Source organism: Rhagoletis pomonella, unplaced genomic scaffold, assembly GCF_013731165.1.
Source record: "Rhagoletis pomonella isolate Grant_MI unplaced genomic scaffold, Rhpom_1.0 Rhpom_scaffold_00006, whole genome shotgun sequence".
NCBI classification, from domain to species: Eukaryota; Metazoa; Arthropoda; class Insecta; order Diptera; family Tephritidae; genus Rhagoletis; species Rhagoletis pomonella.
This window is the reverse complement of record NW_023458560.1, coordinates 14,618,775-14,636,577: the sequence shown is the minus strand read 5'-3', so window position 1 is coordinate 14,636,577 and position 17,803 is coordinate 14,618,775. Positions and strand designations below refer to the sequence as shown.

Below are 17,803 nucleotides of genomic sequence, written 5' to 3'. Positions count from 1 at the left end.
TTACAAAGGCATGGCCGCCTTATGTAAGTAGGAATTTAGAATGTACATTTGGTATCAGACATACTTCTGAGCCGCTATACAAAGTAAGTTACGTGTAATGCAGAGCAGTCGCTCGGAGTAGTTCGGTGCTTGGAAATAACTTCGGCTGCACGTTATTTTGCAACTGACAACGTAATGTGTCTTCGGAGGTGTTCATTTTACCCTTTACTAGTAGATGACATTAGCCATGATGACAATTTTGGTACTAAAAACTGAAAGAAAACATGGCTTACCTCGGAAGGTGCTTACCTATTTTCCCAGTGGGAACTTCAAATTTCCATTTACGAATTAAATTTCATTAATGTTGGCTATGGCGTGATCATTTTGACAGCAAGATGAATCTATCTTAAGATCATTCTCTTCGTGAAAGAGGATAAGTAAATTAGAAAAAAGTTCTCAACTAGAACCGTAAATCCGCCTTTAAGAACTGCATGTACCTACATATCTACATATTCAAAAGTCAAAAATTGAATTGCACTCAAAATTTATTTTTTGTTTTTTTTTTCACTTAAAAATAACAATAATCTAAAAATCAAGCACAAAATCATTTTTAAAATGATCAGCACATACTTAAAACATACAGATAAGGGCACCAACTCAATTCGAACAGAATCAAATTGTAATTATTTTTGCTTTGATTTTGATTTTGATAATTTTGCAGCATTAAAATCTAATAATTTTCTGTGGTTCTGACATAATTGACACCGGACGGCATTGAAACCTTGTCGAAGCCTTTTGGGAATAGTCTATTTGCCTCCTCGTCGGTCACATCGGGTAGAATCATAACTTTCGTACCAGGCTGTATTGAGAAATAGATACAGGAATACAAATTATAAATCAACAAATAAACTCGAAGACAAAAACAAAACTCACCGTCCAGTTAGCGGGTGTGGCCACCACCTTCAGCTTGTCAGTCAATTGCAATGAGTCGAGACAACGCAAAATCTCACTGGAATATTAACAAATTGTAATGAGATACGCGCGTTGCAATATTTATAGCTTCCCGCTAACTTACTCAACATTACGGCCCATGGACATGGGATAGAACATCGACAAACGCACTTTATGATCGGGGCTGATGATGTAGAGTGCGCGTATGGTTTTGCCAATTTCTGCATCTCGCTTCTGCTCCTCATCCAACATGCCAAAGAGTACAGCCAAATCACGATGAGGATCGGCAATTATGGGGTACGGGAATTCACCGGGAATATCCAGACAATAGGACTTGATGTCGTTTACCCAGTCAACATGTGACTTCAGATCATCCACTGAATGGGCCAAACACTTGGCATTACGCTTAGCGAACTCCGGCTGATGGACAGCGATGCGACCCAGTTCAGTGGTACAGACGGGTGTGAAGTCCGACGGATGCGAGAACAGTACAACCCAACTATAAAATTATTCAAAAACTATTAATGCAACTACTTTATAAAGCGCTATAAAAAGTATTGTAATTAAAACAGTGTCAGAGCTGTCTATCAATCTATAAACATTAATATGCATACGAATGTACGTATGTAAGTATATATCGTCGTTTAAAGTGAAAAACCGCGTATCAACAAAATGCAAAACCGCGCATCAACAAAGTGCAAAACCGCTTATGTGAGGTTGCATAAATTATTTTCTAGAGGGTAAAATCACTAATATTTCAAAATGTTTCTCTTTTTTATAAAGCAATCGCATTTCTGGCTAGTATATTTCAGGACGAATGGATAGGGATTGAGCCAGGAGCTTGTGTGAGGAAACCCAATTTTTGGCAGCCAATGTCAGTTACGCGGTTTTGCAGACTGACGATACGCGGTTTTGTTTTTTAATCGACGATATGTATATTATATCATGTAAGATCCTACATACAATAATAGTTTATTTTTCATATCTGACTCTGTTTGAGATTGTCATATCTTGAAATGCATAGAGGCTGTCATTAATATACTTGTACGCGACTAAAATATATTTATTTGTAATACTTTATGGCTATGTATAATTTTTATGTATTTTTGTGCTCGTTGTGGGTTGGAATGTGGAATTTGATATTTGCATTGCATTAAAAAATTAAAATAAATCTTACGTTAGTAAATATTATTTAAGTACGGCGGAGTGAGTGTGTGTGTATGTACATTAGACTGCGTCAAATAAAACGACAACCTCTTTCTGTCCTTAATGAAAATTTCGTTGTACATATGTAGGTCTCAGAAACAAAAATTGTGACACGATTTCAGCCTTTCTATCCTCATTTCTCAGTTAGCGCTCGTAAAAATTAAAAATTTCAATGAGCAAATATGTTTCGCTACATTTTTTATAAACAATTTAATATAGCAAAAACGAACAAGTAATTTTTAAGCAAAAAACAAAACCGACTTCAATTCTCATATAAAACAAGTAAGAAAGTCTACGTTCGGGCTGAGCCGAACATTAAATACCCGGCGCAAGTAAGTTAAATTGCGAATATTGAAGGATCAAGCATTTCTGAAATTTACCGTTATATGAAGAACCGTAATTTTAGTCCGATTTCAATAATTTTGAACGTTTTGCTTTTATGTGGCAAGCACAATAACCGTACCGAGTGTGGTACAAATTGGTATAACTGTTACCGAGATACATATGTATATGTGATCATAAGCGGGCGATGCCACGCCCATTTTCCAAAATTTTATCATAAACGTATTTCTTGGTAAAGAATTGTTGCAAACATCAATTTTAAATACAGCGTGGCGACGAATAACTGTTACCCAGGTTTTTTTGAGAAATAGAAGAGTCCTTTATAGATTTTGCGAAAAAAGTATGTTATTGTTAATTTTCCACAGATTTTACTTTAGTTGTATTAATTAGTTTTTAAATTTTAATCCTTATTTACATTTGCCAGCAGTGTAAACTTTGAGAGAAAAGTTCATTTGGCACGCAGGCCTCGTCAGTTAATTTGTTCCATATCTTCTGTAACCATAGGCTAATTTTCTCCATTTTGAGTCCCTTATACTCCCCCTTCTGTCCAAAATAAGGCCTCATACTCAAAAATCTAATAGACTCGGGACTGGTGACTAGGACGGCCATTCATTCGACCAACCTTATACAGTTTTTTTCTTTTTTGTACTTTTTTTATACAAAGCTTAAGAAAAAATACACCTGAAAAAGACTTGCGTGCCAAATGAACTTTTCTCTCGAAGTTTACACTGCTGGCAAATGTAGATAAGGATTAAAATTTAAAAACTAACTAATACAACTAAAGTAAAATCTGTGGAAAATTAACAATAACATACTTTTTTCGCAAAATCTATAAAGGACCCTTTTATTTCTCAAAAAAAACTGGGTAACAGTTATTCGTCGCCACGCTGTAAATTAGCTTTAATATTTACTGATTTATCGATTTTCGTATTTTTCTAAATTACCGTTATATGGGATGTGGGCGTGGTTATTGTCGATTTTTTTAATTTTCGGCCATTTAGTATGCTGTATCAAGGCCAACAACTTTGCCAAGTTTGGATGAAATTGGGGCAGCGGTTACCAAGATATACACATGTAACCATAAGTGGGCGTTGCTACGCCCATTTTCCAAAAATTTATAATATTCTAATTTTTCGTCTAAAAATTATAGTAAATATCAATTTTGAGTGAATTATCTTCAGTAGTTACCAAAATATCGCAGTTTTCGTATTTCTGGAAATTACCGTTATATGGGAAGTGGGCGTGGTTACCGTCCGATTTCGCCCATTTTCAATACCAACCTACCTTGGAGAAATGGAAACCTACATACCAAATTTCGTTGAGGTATTTTAAAATTTTTGCTCGAGTTATCGTGTACATGGACGGACGGACAGACAGACATGGCTTAATCGACTTCTCTATTCATTCTGAGCATTTATGTATACATTTGTCCATATCTATCTCGATTCGTTCTGGCTGTTACAAACAACCGTTATGTGAACAAAATTAATATACCCTTGTGCACAAGTGCGCTCGGGTATAAGAAACTCTTTAACCGCTTTAACAACTTTTACCAAAGTTGGCACAGTTGTTGGCCTTGGTACAGCATACCAAACGGCTGAAAATTCTTAAAATCGGACAATACGCTCACATCCCATATAACGGTAACTGCTCAATCAATTGGTACCAAACTCGGTATGATTATTGTGCTTGCCACACAAAAGCAAAGCGTTGAAAATTATTGAAACTTAGAGCTTGGACTTTTTTAATTGTTTAATGCTGAATTGTGTTGTTATTCCAGTGGGCCATCGATAATGCTTCGCATTTCTTTGAAAATATGTCAAGAGTTTTACTATGTCTTTGCTGATTTAATTGTTTCTTTGAAAAGCTTAAAATATTATTCTTGCACTTAAAATTGCTTAACAAACGACTGAGCCAAGGATTATTTAGTCCACGAAATCATATGATAATGTTATTTTATGAATAAACTGAGATGTTTAAGATTTAACACACAATCACTAAGAAGCAAGTGAAATTTGCTTACTTTCTTACACCTTATGATTTTAAAATATGACTAAAATTTGTTCTTATTTTTGTGTGAAGTGATTTCATTTGTTTACATTATATCACACGCGAATAAAATCAGGTACCAAACAAACACCAACAAAATAAAATTTCACTTAAGCTATCTCACTTACGAGTTGCCCTGCCAATCGTAGAAGCTAATGGGCCCCTTGGTGGTTTCGGCTTTGAAATTCGGCACTGTTGCTCCCAAACGCATTTTTTAATTATTATTTTCTAAATTGATTAAATATTAAGCGATTTAAACACAAGCACAGTTGTGCACTTACTGATGCCAATTCACAGTAATGCTGCGGTTTTTATACTTTTTCAGCTGTCGTTCGTTGAACATTATCTGTGGCGCCTTCAAATCTGTTCATTTGCATACGATTATAGCTACTACTATCAGTTCGTATGTCTTAAATTTATTTAAGTATGTTCTGAGAATTTCATCATGAGAGCAAAACGAACGTCAACTCTCAACGCTTTCAATAATGTAAGGTAGCAGGTGAACATTCAAGTTCTTATCAAGCAAATGTTTATGTTTTTTATCTGTAATGATTTATTAAGTGAAATTTCAATTCTGAATGCAACTTTGTGTTTGACGATAGAAAATTCAGGGGGCTTATCTTAAATTAAACAACTTTACATAATCTTTGTAAGAGGTCTACGTTTTAGTAGAATAGTAAATTTACGAGCATCAGCATATTTGTAGAAATCGCTCATTTATGAGTACTAAAAAGTGTAAAACATTTATTTTTCAGAAGCGGTGTTTAAGTTTTAAAGTTCAAATTAAATCTCACCATGCCGAAGATGGAAATGCATAATCAATTCTGAAGAAAATGGGTGAAAATCTAGGATGCGCAGGTACATGTTAAAGGATTTTCATTAGAGTATTGAATTTCGTCGGATAATATTGCAACTATTTATCTTCATGTTGAACGGTCATCGTTAGGCAATTCAAATCAGTAAGCAATTATACACCTTCGAAGTGTCAACAACATATTTTTTTACCTCCGACTGTGTCAACTTATGTACCTGCAAAACTCACTCGCCCAAAGCTTTGCTTTTTTTATTTTCATCTGAAGAAAAGTGCAGCAGAAATTCATCGCATGCTCTGTAAGGTTAATGAAGAATATCACTTAAAAGGAAAGTGTATATTATGGTGATTTCGTTTCTTCCAAAAAATGTCGCCCTTCCCCAGTCAACCCTATAAAAGAGTATGTTTTTGCCTTCTTGTCCTCGTCTAGCTCACGCAATTCATAATATTGTTGTTTCAAGCAACTATCTGATTTTCAGGGCAACCCCCTGCTTCAAAGGGCAGGGAATGTGAATTTTTCGCCTTACAATAGTGTGGAATTTTAAGAAGCGAACAAACAATTTTTTCACCGTTTGCCTTTAATTTAGAACCGAACACAAAAAGAGAGGGAAATCAAAATGCGACATTTATTGGTAGAAACGAAGACGCCATTAGTTAACAGGCAGTAGAGAAAATATTCATGTTATTTGAAAACAATGGGGGTCTTCTAACCCAGCTCGGTAACGTAGTATTTCGTTCTTGTAAAATGACTATTTTACCCAATAATATTTTGTCGAGTTACCGAGTTGGCAGCTCTGATAAATTTGTAAAGAAGAAAGGGCAAAAAATAAGTAAATTGAATATTACCCTTTACTTAGGGCCGGTTGTTCAATATCTGATTATCACAAATCGGAGGTAGAAGCTCCGGTTAAATGCAACGACTACTTTATCGATGTTATATGTTTAACCGGGAAGTAGTGATAACCAGACATTGAACAACCGCCCCTTAATAAATCAGCTACCTTCAATTATTGCAATTCTCTCTACTGCATTCAGAGATTTTACACTTCTCACTATTTCGCGGCATCAGTAGCGGATACGGGGGGCACCCGTCAAACGAGAAATTTTAAAACGAATTTTTTAAAAAGTTTTTTATTTTTATTTTTATTTGTAAATTTCTTCGCCAACGTGAAAATTAAAACAATGGGTGTGTAGATTTTATGAATGTATAGTCCTTATCATAACTCTATTCTGCAGTTGTGCTTGTTAACATAGCCACCGCGATGAAAATGCGCTTCGTCATTTAAATTTTATCGGTTATTTCAATATATATGCCAGACAAACTATTTGTGTGCTTTTATCAATCCAACGCAATTTTTTTAATGAAACAAATGTAGAAGAAAATAAACATTTATTGACGAACAAATGTTTATCTATGTATGTCGCGTCCTAAATTCTTGACCGATCACAACCAACTTTTACTCACTTCTTGCAGATTTCCCAATGATGGCCATGATATGCTGAAAATAATTTCGATATATTGAGAGCCCCACCCATACAAATTGAAAATTTCATAATATATATATTTAAAAAAGTTCCGTTTTCGATCCACGCAAATGAAATTTTCATACAGAATATCTCTGGATCTGCATCTGGATATCACTCCGAAACTATCTAAAGTTCTCATGGTGCATTCTTAAAATCACTTCTAATATGACTAATATCGGGTCTTCGAAAATCTCCTGCTAGAAATCTGTGAGAAGGCGAGCCCATTTATGTTGTATACCCAAACAATTTTTTTCCAATTTTCACTTGTGTATGTAGGTATGTATATGTGAATCGGTTATTTATTTACCAATAGGAATAAGTCAGCATTTTTTTCAATATGACATACTTTATGCTCCGTTCCTTTAAACGAACCAAACAGCATCAAAATTGTCTTATCGAAAAAATTATGACTTATTCCCTTTGACAATTAACCGGTTCATGTATAACATTAAACAGCCTTATCATGAGTTTAATTTTCCCCGAACCGCTTCACTTTTCAATTATGGTTTCTATGGTTTTACTATGGGCGGATGACAAATCTTCAGGTGAATTTTTTTCAGGCGAAACTCAGGATAAGGCAGAATATAAATGAAAACGAATGTTTACAATAAATTGTAAAATATAGCTTGGTTCTATTTACATTCCCTTAAAAATACGATTTTTGCCTGTATCTCGAAAACCATTCTATCTTCAACAGGGGAAAAATAAAAAAATAACGGCTGTTTGTGTGTTATTTTTTTGTTAATTAATTTCTCAGAAACTGTCAGCCCTATCGACATGTGGTGTATATCTATACGGCTTATGGAGAATTTCATTGCCTTCATTTATTCTATTACGATTGTGGACCACTCTTTTTTTTTAGCTGAATAACGACAAATTGCAAATATTTCGAAAACGTATTCATAGAAAAAAAATTAACTCGTTTTTCGGAATTGCCGAGCAATTCTACATAGGAATTGGATAGCGGCGTTGCAGAAAAAAAAACTAAAATTTGTGATCTAGTGTAACATAAATATGTATCATAAAATTAATAAGCGAATATATCCCTCATTTACTTCAACAGTGATGTAACTCAAAAAAGCAAAACTCGAGAAAAACAGCTTTCAAGTTTTTAATTTACATATCGATGGCTGAGTTGAAGATCGACCTATCTCGGCAGCCAGTTCGAAAACGCACTATCTCAAAAAACTTTTCAAGAACGCCCTATTTCAATACATATTTTGTTCTAGTGAGATACTGGACATCAATCACGTAACTTTGAAACGATTGTCGTTCAAACGATACTGACAAAACGATGTCGTCAAAACACTGATTCATGCATTTGTGTTGCTGTTACGTGTTACTGTTACTGTTACGTGAAGCAAAACTGGAATTGGGTGGACGATATCGCACAAACGATCTACAATTTTTGGTTTTCATGAAACAAGACAATCTCTGCACGATATCGTCCAGACGATTGTCGTCATACGTGATTCATGCCCTGGTAATCGACACAGCTAGAAAATTTTTACGCAACATACGAGAAGCAGTAGCGGTAATTTCTGCATACTCAACTCAAAATTTGTATTTTGTTATATTATGACGCTTTTAAAGTAAATGAGCGATACGTGTATTTCCATCGGTGTTTTGGTATACCTACTGTATGAATTTATCACACTTTGATTGCGTTTTCCCACAACATTGAAATTTTGAATCATGAGAAATAGGGCGAAATCACCCCGCTTACAATGTAACGGTAGTTTTCGGAAAGGTGAATAAACCATATTTAATAAAAAGCACTTTTTTTATTTCATTTAATTATTAAAAAATTATGTAATTTTTGTTTTTTTAATTCAATGTTTTTTTTTTTAATTTCATCATTAGTTGTAGTGTTTTAAAAAGAGAAATATATTTTTATTTAATTTAATAACGCTAAGACCTCACTTTTAACAGATATTTCGATTAGCCTTTCGAAAGAAAGAGCTTTTAAGTTAATTACCAGAATTAGCAATTGTCCTACAGCAGACTTTTGTCTTTGGAAGGACTGTAGTGATTGGACTACAAAAACTCTGCAAGCTCTGATTTTTGAAAAGTCTTCGCATGTTTATTATATGCAAGTTCAGTTTAGTGCAGAGAGTTGCGACGTTCAACAGGTGTAGGATGAGTACAATCCAACTAAAAACAACACCATATACTCAATAAGACGCTATAAAATTGTACTGTAATAAAAATTAGCTGTCTATAAATTTATAAACAACAGTCATTGAATACAAATTGTAAGGCAGCACGCTAAATGTACATGCGCATGATAAAAGCATAGTAAGGTAAAACCGTTCTCTCAATTCGTCGGCCATGATTTTTTTTTGAAGTTTGCCAACATTTTAAAATCATATAAAATTGAGAGTAAAAAAAAAGGAATTGTTCGAAGTTGTTGTTGTTTGAGATTGAAAATGAGAATGTGTGTGTGAGTTTGGGTGTAAAATTTCAAAATTAAATTGCTTGCAAACGTCAAGAATTTGAAAAATTCCTCTCAGCGGTTCTACCTTCCTATTTTTTTGATGATCAGTACAATAAAGTGCAAGTTTCAAGTCGTTAAAAATTACAATTGATTTTTTAGATTTTTTTTACTCTCAATTTTATACGATTTTAAAATGTGGGCAAACTTCAAAAAAAAATCATGGCCGACGCATTGAGAGAACGGTTTTACCTTACTATGCTTTTATCATGGCACTGATATCTAATTAAAAATATCGAAATTTTTATGAAAATTTTTTTAAGTTTAATTAATTTTTGTGAACTTTTCGCAGGCTTTGAAGATTTTATTTATGTGTTATCTGATATAGATCGACCCATATTTTAAATAAAGATTACTAACCATAAATAAATGAAGATAAGTTGACAACAGCATCATTTTGAATTTTGCTACTATTAGTTTGACCGCCACTGTATCTCTTACTTTGTTTTTATGGTTTTGTCAATTATATGTTTACGCACATACATATTTTTGTATAAATTAAAAAGTGTTACCATGAAATAAACGAAATTTATCATAAGCTTATAATTCCATTTTTGTAAATCCCGTATTTTTAGGACAAATTATGCATGGCTGAAAAAAAATCTGGCAACACTAATACACATATGTATGTAGTCTATGGATTTTCAAATAAAAGTACTCATCATTAAGTATGTACATATGTATGTACGACTGAACTATGAGATTAGCAATATTTTATGGTCACACCTACTTTTTATTTGTTTTTGTGGCGTTGTTAGGTGCAATGAGGAATTTGATATTTCCGTTGCAGCGAAAAAATATAGATACTATTATGGTTGTTATTACTCAATAACATTTATAAACAAAAATAAATATGCACTGCTGATCAACATCAATCGATCATTGCTTTTCTACATTTTTTGTTTACACAAAACTACAAACGTAAATCAAACGCAAAATTTTATTGTTTAACTTTTGAACGATGCACCTCACTAAACGTACAAGTTGCATTACATATTACGAGTATAAACGTGGAGTTATCGAAAGAATCGAACAATTTGGGCGCAAGCGCAGCTTTGTTTTTATCTTTTCTGATTGACTTTAAATTTAATTATGCATTGGCATGCGATTATGGGCTACACGTGCTGAAATTTTGAAATGTGAATAGTAGAATTTCATCACGAAAGCAAAAAGAGCGTCTACTTTGGCTTTTACCTAGCCAAACAATACTTGAGTGCTTATCAATTAAATATATTCGTTATATTTTACAGAAAGTGATTTATGAATTGAGATTTCGATTATGTTTTGAACTTTGCTCTATTTTCATGAAATCTTGTAAATTGTAAAGGGCACTGGTTAATTTTTTATGCGAGTATCAAGTACCAGGTTGTTTCATAAACTCAACACAAAATTCCTTTGCTATCTATTCACTTTGTATTGCATGTCTCCTAATTATTGACACCCTCCGAATTAAACTATTTCTCGAGGTCCTCAATACAAGCGTTTCCTTGAGACATAATTTCTCTGTCGGAGGCAACTCTCTCCTCGGAGCCATTTTTTCAATACAAACAGAAAATAATCATAGAGGGTTAAATCCTTAAAATATGGCGGATGAATAGCAATTCGTAGCTTAATTCATGACATTTCAATATGGCAATTGGACATTTTATCAACTCCATTCCAAAAATGGTCGCCATATCCTTGTTAGGCGATAGATCCATCTTGGCCTTCTTTGCTGCTGATTCACCAAAAAAAAAAAACCACTGTTTCATTTGATTAGATCGTACCCATGTTTCGTTCACGGTTGTGAAGCGGCGCAAAAACACGCCGGGCTGCGATTAAACAACGCAAAACAATTCTCAAAGTTGCCATCCGGCTGGGTTTATTATGAGCAAATGCGGCATCAGCGTTGCCAGATTGACGTTTTTAACGTCATTTGGATGTTATTTGTATCCTGTGGACGTTTGGACGATTTTTGTGTAAAAAAATGACGTTTTTTAACTTCTCAGTAACTGCCCTTGTAAGTACAACTGATTTTGAATTATTTTCTTAATAAATCTTTACAAGCTTTGTGTTTTGCAACAGCTGCTTCAAAAGATATTTATTCTTTGGACACAGATGACTTAAATATGATGCAAACCAAGCGTACACGCGTTTCTTTTGGATTCTTGGACTAAGGATCCCGTGTTCAAAGGCTGGTTGTGTAAACTCTTGAGGTTACGAGGTTTATTGTAATGTTGGCAATTGCACATTAAAAGCCAAATCAGGAAGAGCCGATCTATTGCAACATGCACGCTCGTAAAAGCATCAAAAAAGCTTCGCAGTATAAAAATTCAGAAAAAAGTAGGCGACTTTTTTAGGACTTCATTGAAAATGTAATGAAAGCAAAAAAGGCTGAAATATTGCTATGCTTCTTCTTAGCAGAACGTAGATTAGAATTTTCGACAACCGACGCCCTAACCAAATGTCTACAAGAAAAAAAATATTAAAAATCAATGCGATTATTTAGCCCCTTTAAACTGCATACCCAAAAAAATTCTAAAAAATCTGAATAAAAAGTTAAAAATCTAGCTGGAATTTTGCCGATTTTTTTTAATTTTTGCACGAAGTTTGAAATGTGGATTTTATATATATAATGAGCATGATTTTTATGGAAAAATAATAAACATAAAATAAACAAAAGAGAAACAGCAAAAATCGATCAAAATGTTGATGACTGAATCAGCTGACCACAAGTGTATGTATACAATGATTTTTATATTAACGATCTCAAACCAGTTTACGATGAATTTTGAATGTGCTTTTTCGAAGTGAAATTTTAATATACCTTACGTACATATCGTCAATGTTTTTGCAAAACCATCCATCGACCAGTTGCAAAACCGCCTAAATCGCCATTGTGACAAAAGTGAGATTTGGTAACCTTGAACTCCAGGTATCAAGATTTATGCATAAAAATCGTAAAATCGTTATTAAAACAACAGATTTGTAAAATAATAGCTAGAGAAAATACCACCTATTAAGGCAATGCCTTCAAAGAAAACCCGTTTTTTTCGCTCTCCTGTAAAATTTGAGTGCCATAAGATATCTCTGTATACAATAAAATTTTAATAAGTACAATTTTTTGTACATTCATTTGAAAAAGACGTTTTTGGGTAGGAAATGATGTTTTTTCAGACCAACAGGGACATTTTCTCATGCCGAAGACCTGGCAACACTGTGCGGCATACACCTTGCCGATAGCTTGCTCACACCCAAACCTTATCTACTTAAATTGAGCAATTCGATATGCCTAAGGCTAAGCGCATAGCGGAGCGGCGAGCAAAGAGCATAGAGCAAAGCCTCGATTACAAACGTACATATTTGTTTCAATGGGAGAACGCATAGTGAAAGGCAAAGCGTACATACACGTTTGTAATTGGAGCTTTGCTCGATGCTAGCTCTTTAATTTACTTGCCGCTCAACTATGTTTTTACCCTAAGGCTTCTACAATAACGCGCAACCTACGCCATCTTTCATGATTCTGCAATCACTACGAGATTCAGATGGATGCGGCTGCACCAAGTAATTATCAAGAATCCTTGGTTTGATACGTTTTTGAAAAGCATTTCGAAAGCTTTAATAAATCAGCTTAATTTGTGCACCCGCACCGATGGATGAAAGGACAATGGGACCAAAGAGCGTTTCTATAAGTGTGTTTGGCGACTTGAATGCCTGGGTGGCAAAGAAGATGGTCGAAATTTTCAGACCACAGAGGGAGGCAGATACCGCTAGCTTAGAAAGAAAAGTTGCTAAGTCCCATTTTAAAAATTTTACCGGAGAGGAAAAAATCCTCCTATAGCCATTTTCTTTAACTATTTCGCAAGACTTTGAATCAAACATTTTGCGCGTTTAAAGCAAAGCAAAACTCCATAAGAATCAGAAGGATTCGATATTTATTAAAATATGTCGTATTATTTTGGCCTTATCGGATTTGTGGTGCTTCTTTTGGACTTAGAAAATTTTCATTTTAGGGCTTATGAAGAGGAAAAAATAAAACAAGTACCTTTATAATTTTCGAAACGATGCGTATTCAATTTCTCTAGCCTCCTATATCAAAATATGAGTTTTCATAAAAAGTGGACTTAGCAACTTTGCACTCTAAGCTAGCGATACGCTTTAGTGCAAAGAGCTTGAGATGCTGGCAGGCAGGAATCTATGAGAAAACAAGGCAAAAACCAAACGTTTCCTTCCTGTAGAGACAATAGATGCTCAAAGTACACTTGAGATATTGAAGGAACACTTTTCAACGCTTTTTGAATCGCGACACAGGTGGCGCTTTTGACGAAGAAGAACCCACATCAATGCACACGAACGAACGTCCCGCCACTCGACGACGACAAATGAGAACAGCAATAATGCGGCCTAAAAACAACGAAACCCCGTAGCTGGCTGGATGAATACATAACCGAAGATTGGAGCCCCTATCCGCAAGAATGGATATCCCGTTATTTACTCCAATTACCGTGTGATAAACCTTCTTAGAATCGCATATAAGGTCCCATCGACGATTTTGTGCTTAAGACTGAAGACTTTTGGTGAACCAACTGATTTGTCCTTAAGAGTGTAGCTTGAATCGGCGGACGCCTTCTTCTCGTCGATTTTAAAGCCGCTTTTGATGGAGCGAAGAAAAGACACCATGTCTAAATTTGGTATCTCTACAAAACTAATACAGCTTTGTATAATAACGCAAATAACAACGTATAGTTCCGTCCAAATTGGGAAGGACCTATCCAAGTCGTTTGGTTTAGTTCGATTTTTACAAACTGATATTGAAAAGCATTATAGGTGATGAATCGCAGCGGCACCGCATACAGCAAGAGCACGATAAGCACAGCTTTTTCCAGCTTGAATAAGGAAGTAACTCGTTCAGCGGCGAAAACAAAGTACCTCCTGGCAACGTACAAAAAATCGTCGCATGTTGAGACACTCGTCACTGCTGGCGGCTATAACGTTTAAGTAGTGAATGGCTTTATAATCCTGGGATCGAACGCAAACAACACCATAGAGGTCAGCCTAGAGATCAAGCGAAGAGTAAGTTTTCCTACCGGTGCCAATCGATCGGTAGAGAATTGAAAAGCAGAGCCCTCTCACGAAGAACAAAAATTACGCTTTACAAATCCTTCATCGTGCCCGTGAATAGGTAGCAGCATCAGGGTTGCAATTTTGATTTTTTCATTCGAGGTGGTCCACAAGTTGAAAATTTGGTTTACGTTTTCTAACATTTTAGATTACAAAGTCAACAACAAAATACACGAATCTAATTTTTTTTTTTTGCTCTAATGCTTCTATCTATGCCTTTCTGGTTTTTTATATGGCACAGAAAAGATGAGACGGCTTTTTCTGGCTCTTGATAGAACTATTTTACCCAAGATCTAAGGTCATGCAAGTTAACGCCACCATTCACCACCCGCTAAGTAAACAAGATAGCATCAGTGAGCCACTTAGGCATATGCGTCAAACATGTCAATGACACGTTAGCCATTAGGTAGCGCACAGGAGACAACTCCAAAGTTCATTTCTAATACTTACCAGTTATGTAAACAACTGTAACTTAATTGAATCACTTAGGTAAATGTGCCAAATATATCAATGTCACATTGGCAATTTCGAAGCGGCCATCACCTAACACCTAGCTTTGCAATTCCTAGAATTTGAGCTTGCCTTTTGTATCTAGACTTAAGTGAGGTATTGTATAAAAAGGAAAGATTAATAAAGAAGGGAGTTCCGTTTTACTGACGTGCCAAGCAACAAGGTTGTACTTTTTAAAAACCTTCCGCGCTTCGCCGGAATATTAAGTTGAACGCGTGGGCGAAGACTACAGAAAAAGATGGAATGATGAACAGTACTAGCGTTACAAGGGCCTTGAAATAAGTTAAGCGCATAAAAATCAACCGATTGCGCGCTAGGACATGTTTTATTTATCGGTCAATTGGCAAACATTTTTGGTCTCGGCCCAAACCCACAAACGGTGGTGGTGTCAAATAAGAACTGTGTTTTCTTGGGCAATGATCGGGATCCGAATACAAAATTTACCCACAAACACAACAACAACGATATGATGTTTATAGAGATCTGGTTCAATTTATGATCCTCTTTTTTTCACTGATAATTAGGCTGTGCAGTTTGATAGCACTGACAAATGAATGTATACACAAACAAATATTCTGTCATTGTTTTTTTTCGCTTCCAACAAGACCAACGTACACGAGAAAGCATCCGTCGAAAATGCAATCTAGAGATGAATCGTAAGCAAATATTAAAATTACTAGTTTACGATAATTTGAGCTGTTCCATTCCAGTTTATTCACATATAAGAAGAGAAAAAATAGAATAAAAATATAAAATGAATACATTCTCGATACAATCATAAAAGAATTGAAACAAAATGTTTATATTCACGGCATACCTAGATATAGGAGTTATATAAAGAATCATATCTAAACAATCAGTGGTATGGAAGATATAAGGTGTAGCACCGATATAAGTGATTTTCGCTGTTGTGTGTGATCGGTATGTAAACCGGTAACACATTTTAAAGGGATTAGCTGCCTACATAAAGGAGGTATATCGCAAAAACTTGTATCTGAACAATCAGTGCTATAGGAGATATAACTTATACAGTACCGCTCTTGAGGATTTCTTAGTAGACTTTTTATGATTATTTAGAAAATAGCTCACGAAATTTCTCAATTTTAGCTGTTCAAATAAAGGAGTTTTAAATTAAAACTCCATATCTGACAAATTAGCAGTATGGGAGCTATAGGTTATAGTGACCCGATCTTTGAACTTTTCACTGTAAGTATTCTGTTGAAAATGGGTGGAAGTATTGCAACATTTCTCGTTCCTTCTTCGCCGTCAGATATTGTAACGCGTATTTCTTCGTGGTCAACTATGTTAAGAGTCTTTCTTCGCTGAAGTTTTTTTATGCGCCTTTTTTCGCGGTCAACTTTTGAGCTCGCGCCTTTATTCGTGTCTAGTGACGATATGTTAGTATTTGGCCGAGCTTCTCCTCTGATTTGTGGCGTTCGCCTTGATGTTGTCACACAAAGAGGAGGACCTACGTTTACATTCCCACGACAATCGGGTCTACGTAACCGGAACCACGCAGATTTATATTTGGCCAAGGACTTTCACTCCAGCAACACTCCCCAAAAACTCTTTGGGGAACTTGTATGTTTTTACAACAACAACAACAACCTAAAGTTTTACGCCGACTCCGAACGGCGATTGTATTTTAATCAGAAGCTGTTTTTCATGGCAGAAATACACTCGGTGGTTTGCCATTGCCTGCCTAGGGGCGGCCGCTGTTAAGAAAAGACCTTTTTTCTAAATTTTTTGCGATGTTGCTTTGACCAGGGCTTGAACCCAGGCGCTGCGGAGTGGAAACGCGCACTGCTTACCACTACACCACAGCGGCCGCCCGTACATAGTATATCATATAAAATTATATTCGATTTACGTATATCGATTGACTTCTAAGCTGTACCATCTAGCTAAGCGCCGTTACTATAAACAGACCAGCCAGCAACAACCAGGTTTGTGGTGAAATTCATTTGAGACACAAACTGTTGTTACCAGTTTCAAACAGACACTAAATAAACATAAACATAAATATGTACATATGTAAAAACTCAAACTGGACATTGATACTGAATAAAAATTAAATAAAAACGTCAAATATTGCAATTCAAGTATGCATATGTACATTTATATGTACATACTAGCAAATGCCCAATTGCTTAGCGGCGCCTAATAAGATCTTTTGCGTTGGCCAATTCGAAAATAGCGTTTAAAGGCAAAATTAGTATGTAAAGTAAACATATTTAGTTTTAATTGAAACGACTAAAAAACGGAATCCTCCTCACACATATGCCAAGAATAGTAGCGCTGTGATTCCATATGGAATTGGCTAAATATCGTTCAAATGAAGCCATTGATATACCTACCATGTTCCTTCTTGGACAGATTTGGTCGAATCTTTCCTTGTCAATTCGCCACTTTTACAATTCGTCTTAATATTTATGAATTGGTTTCTTTGAGTCTTACTGCTGTAATAGCGGCCGCCTCGAGCAACTTCGTCAATCAGAGGTGGATGCAAGATCACGCCTTCACAGTGTTACGGTCTTTATATGCATACTTAATCGCATCCTTGATTTAGCCATCTGGAAAGTAAATTCGTCTCAGATAAACATAGGGCCAAAACAGAACAAACCCCGCGGGGGTTTCTGTATATTTCGGGTGCAGCGTCATCCATTGAGTCCCTTTTCTGCAAAACCTTTGCTTGTCATGAAATGAATACGAATTATGAATTCCAATCAGCTTTTATAAAAAATACGGATTTTCTAAATACCTAAACTCCAGCGGGTCCATTTTTAACAAAGGAATTTTTCATAATACAGATAGTCACGCTGCGAATTTGAACG

The 17,803-nt window shown here is 35.3% G+C and overlaps 2 protein-coding genes across 2 annotated transcripts in view; both read right to left on the bottom strand.

The window, feature by feature from the left end:
• Positions 1-503: 503 nt before the first annotated feature.
• Positions 504-4,888, bottom strand: LOC118740436 (peroxiredoxin-6-like). Its single transcript, XM_036471983.1, has 5 exons — positions 4,809-4,888; positions 4,656-4,755; positions 1,055-1,429; positions 913-988; positions 504-838 (listed from the first exon to the last, which is right to left on the bottom strand). Exons 2-5 carry the CDS (start codon positions 4,736-4,738, stop codon positions 710-712), a joined length of 663 nt encoding a protein of 220 aa, XP_036327876.1. The 5' UTR covers positions 4,739-4,755; positions 4,809-4,888; the 3' UTR covers positions 504-709.
• The window catches only part of LOC118740432 (rho guanine nucleotide exchange factor 7), a 167,912-nt gene continuing 154,917 nt past the window's right edge, over positions 4,809-17,803 (bottom strand). The window contains exon 10 of the mRNA XM_036471977.1: positions 4,809-5,070. Coding sequence (XP_036327870.1) covers positions 4,991-5,070 — 80 coding nt within the window. The 3' untranslated portion in view covers positions 4,809-4,990. The remainder of the gene's footprint in view (positions 5,071-17,803) is intronic.

What these genes read in the sequence shown, in the direction of transcription:
- LOC118740436 (XM_036471983.1), bottom strand. Translation starts at nt 4,738, where the DNA reads ATGCGTTTGGGAGCAACAGTGCCGAATTTCAAAGCCGAAACCACCAAG. An exon ending in TACGATTGGCAGGGCAACTC is followed by an intron (nt 1,430 to 4,655) that starts GTAAGTGAGATA and finishes ATAATTTTATAG; the next exon opens with TTGGGTTGTACTGTTCTCGC. An exon ending in CCACACCCGCTAACTGGACG is followed by an intron (nt 839 to 912) that starts GTGAGTTTTGTT and finishes TTCTCAATACAG; the next exon opens with CCTGGTACGAAAGTTATGAT.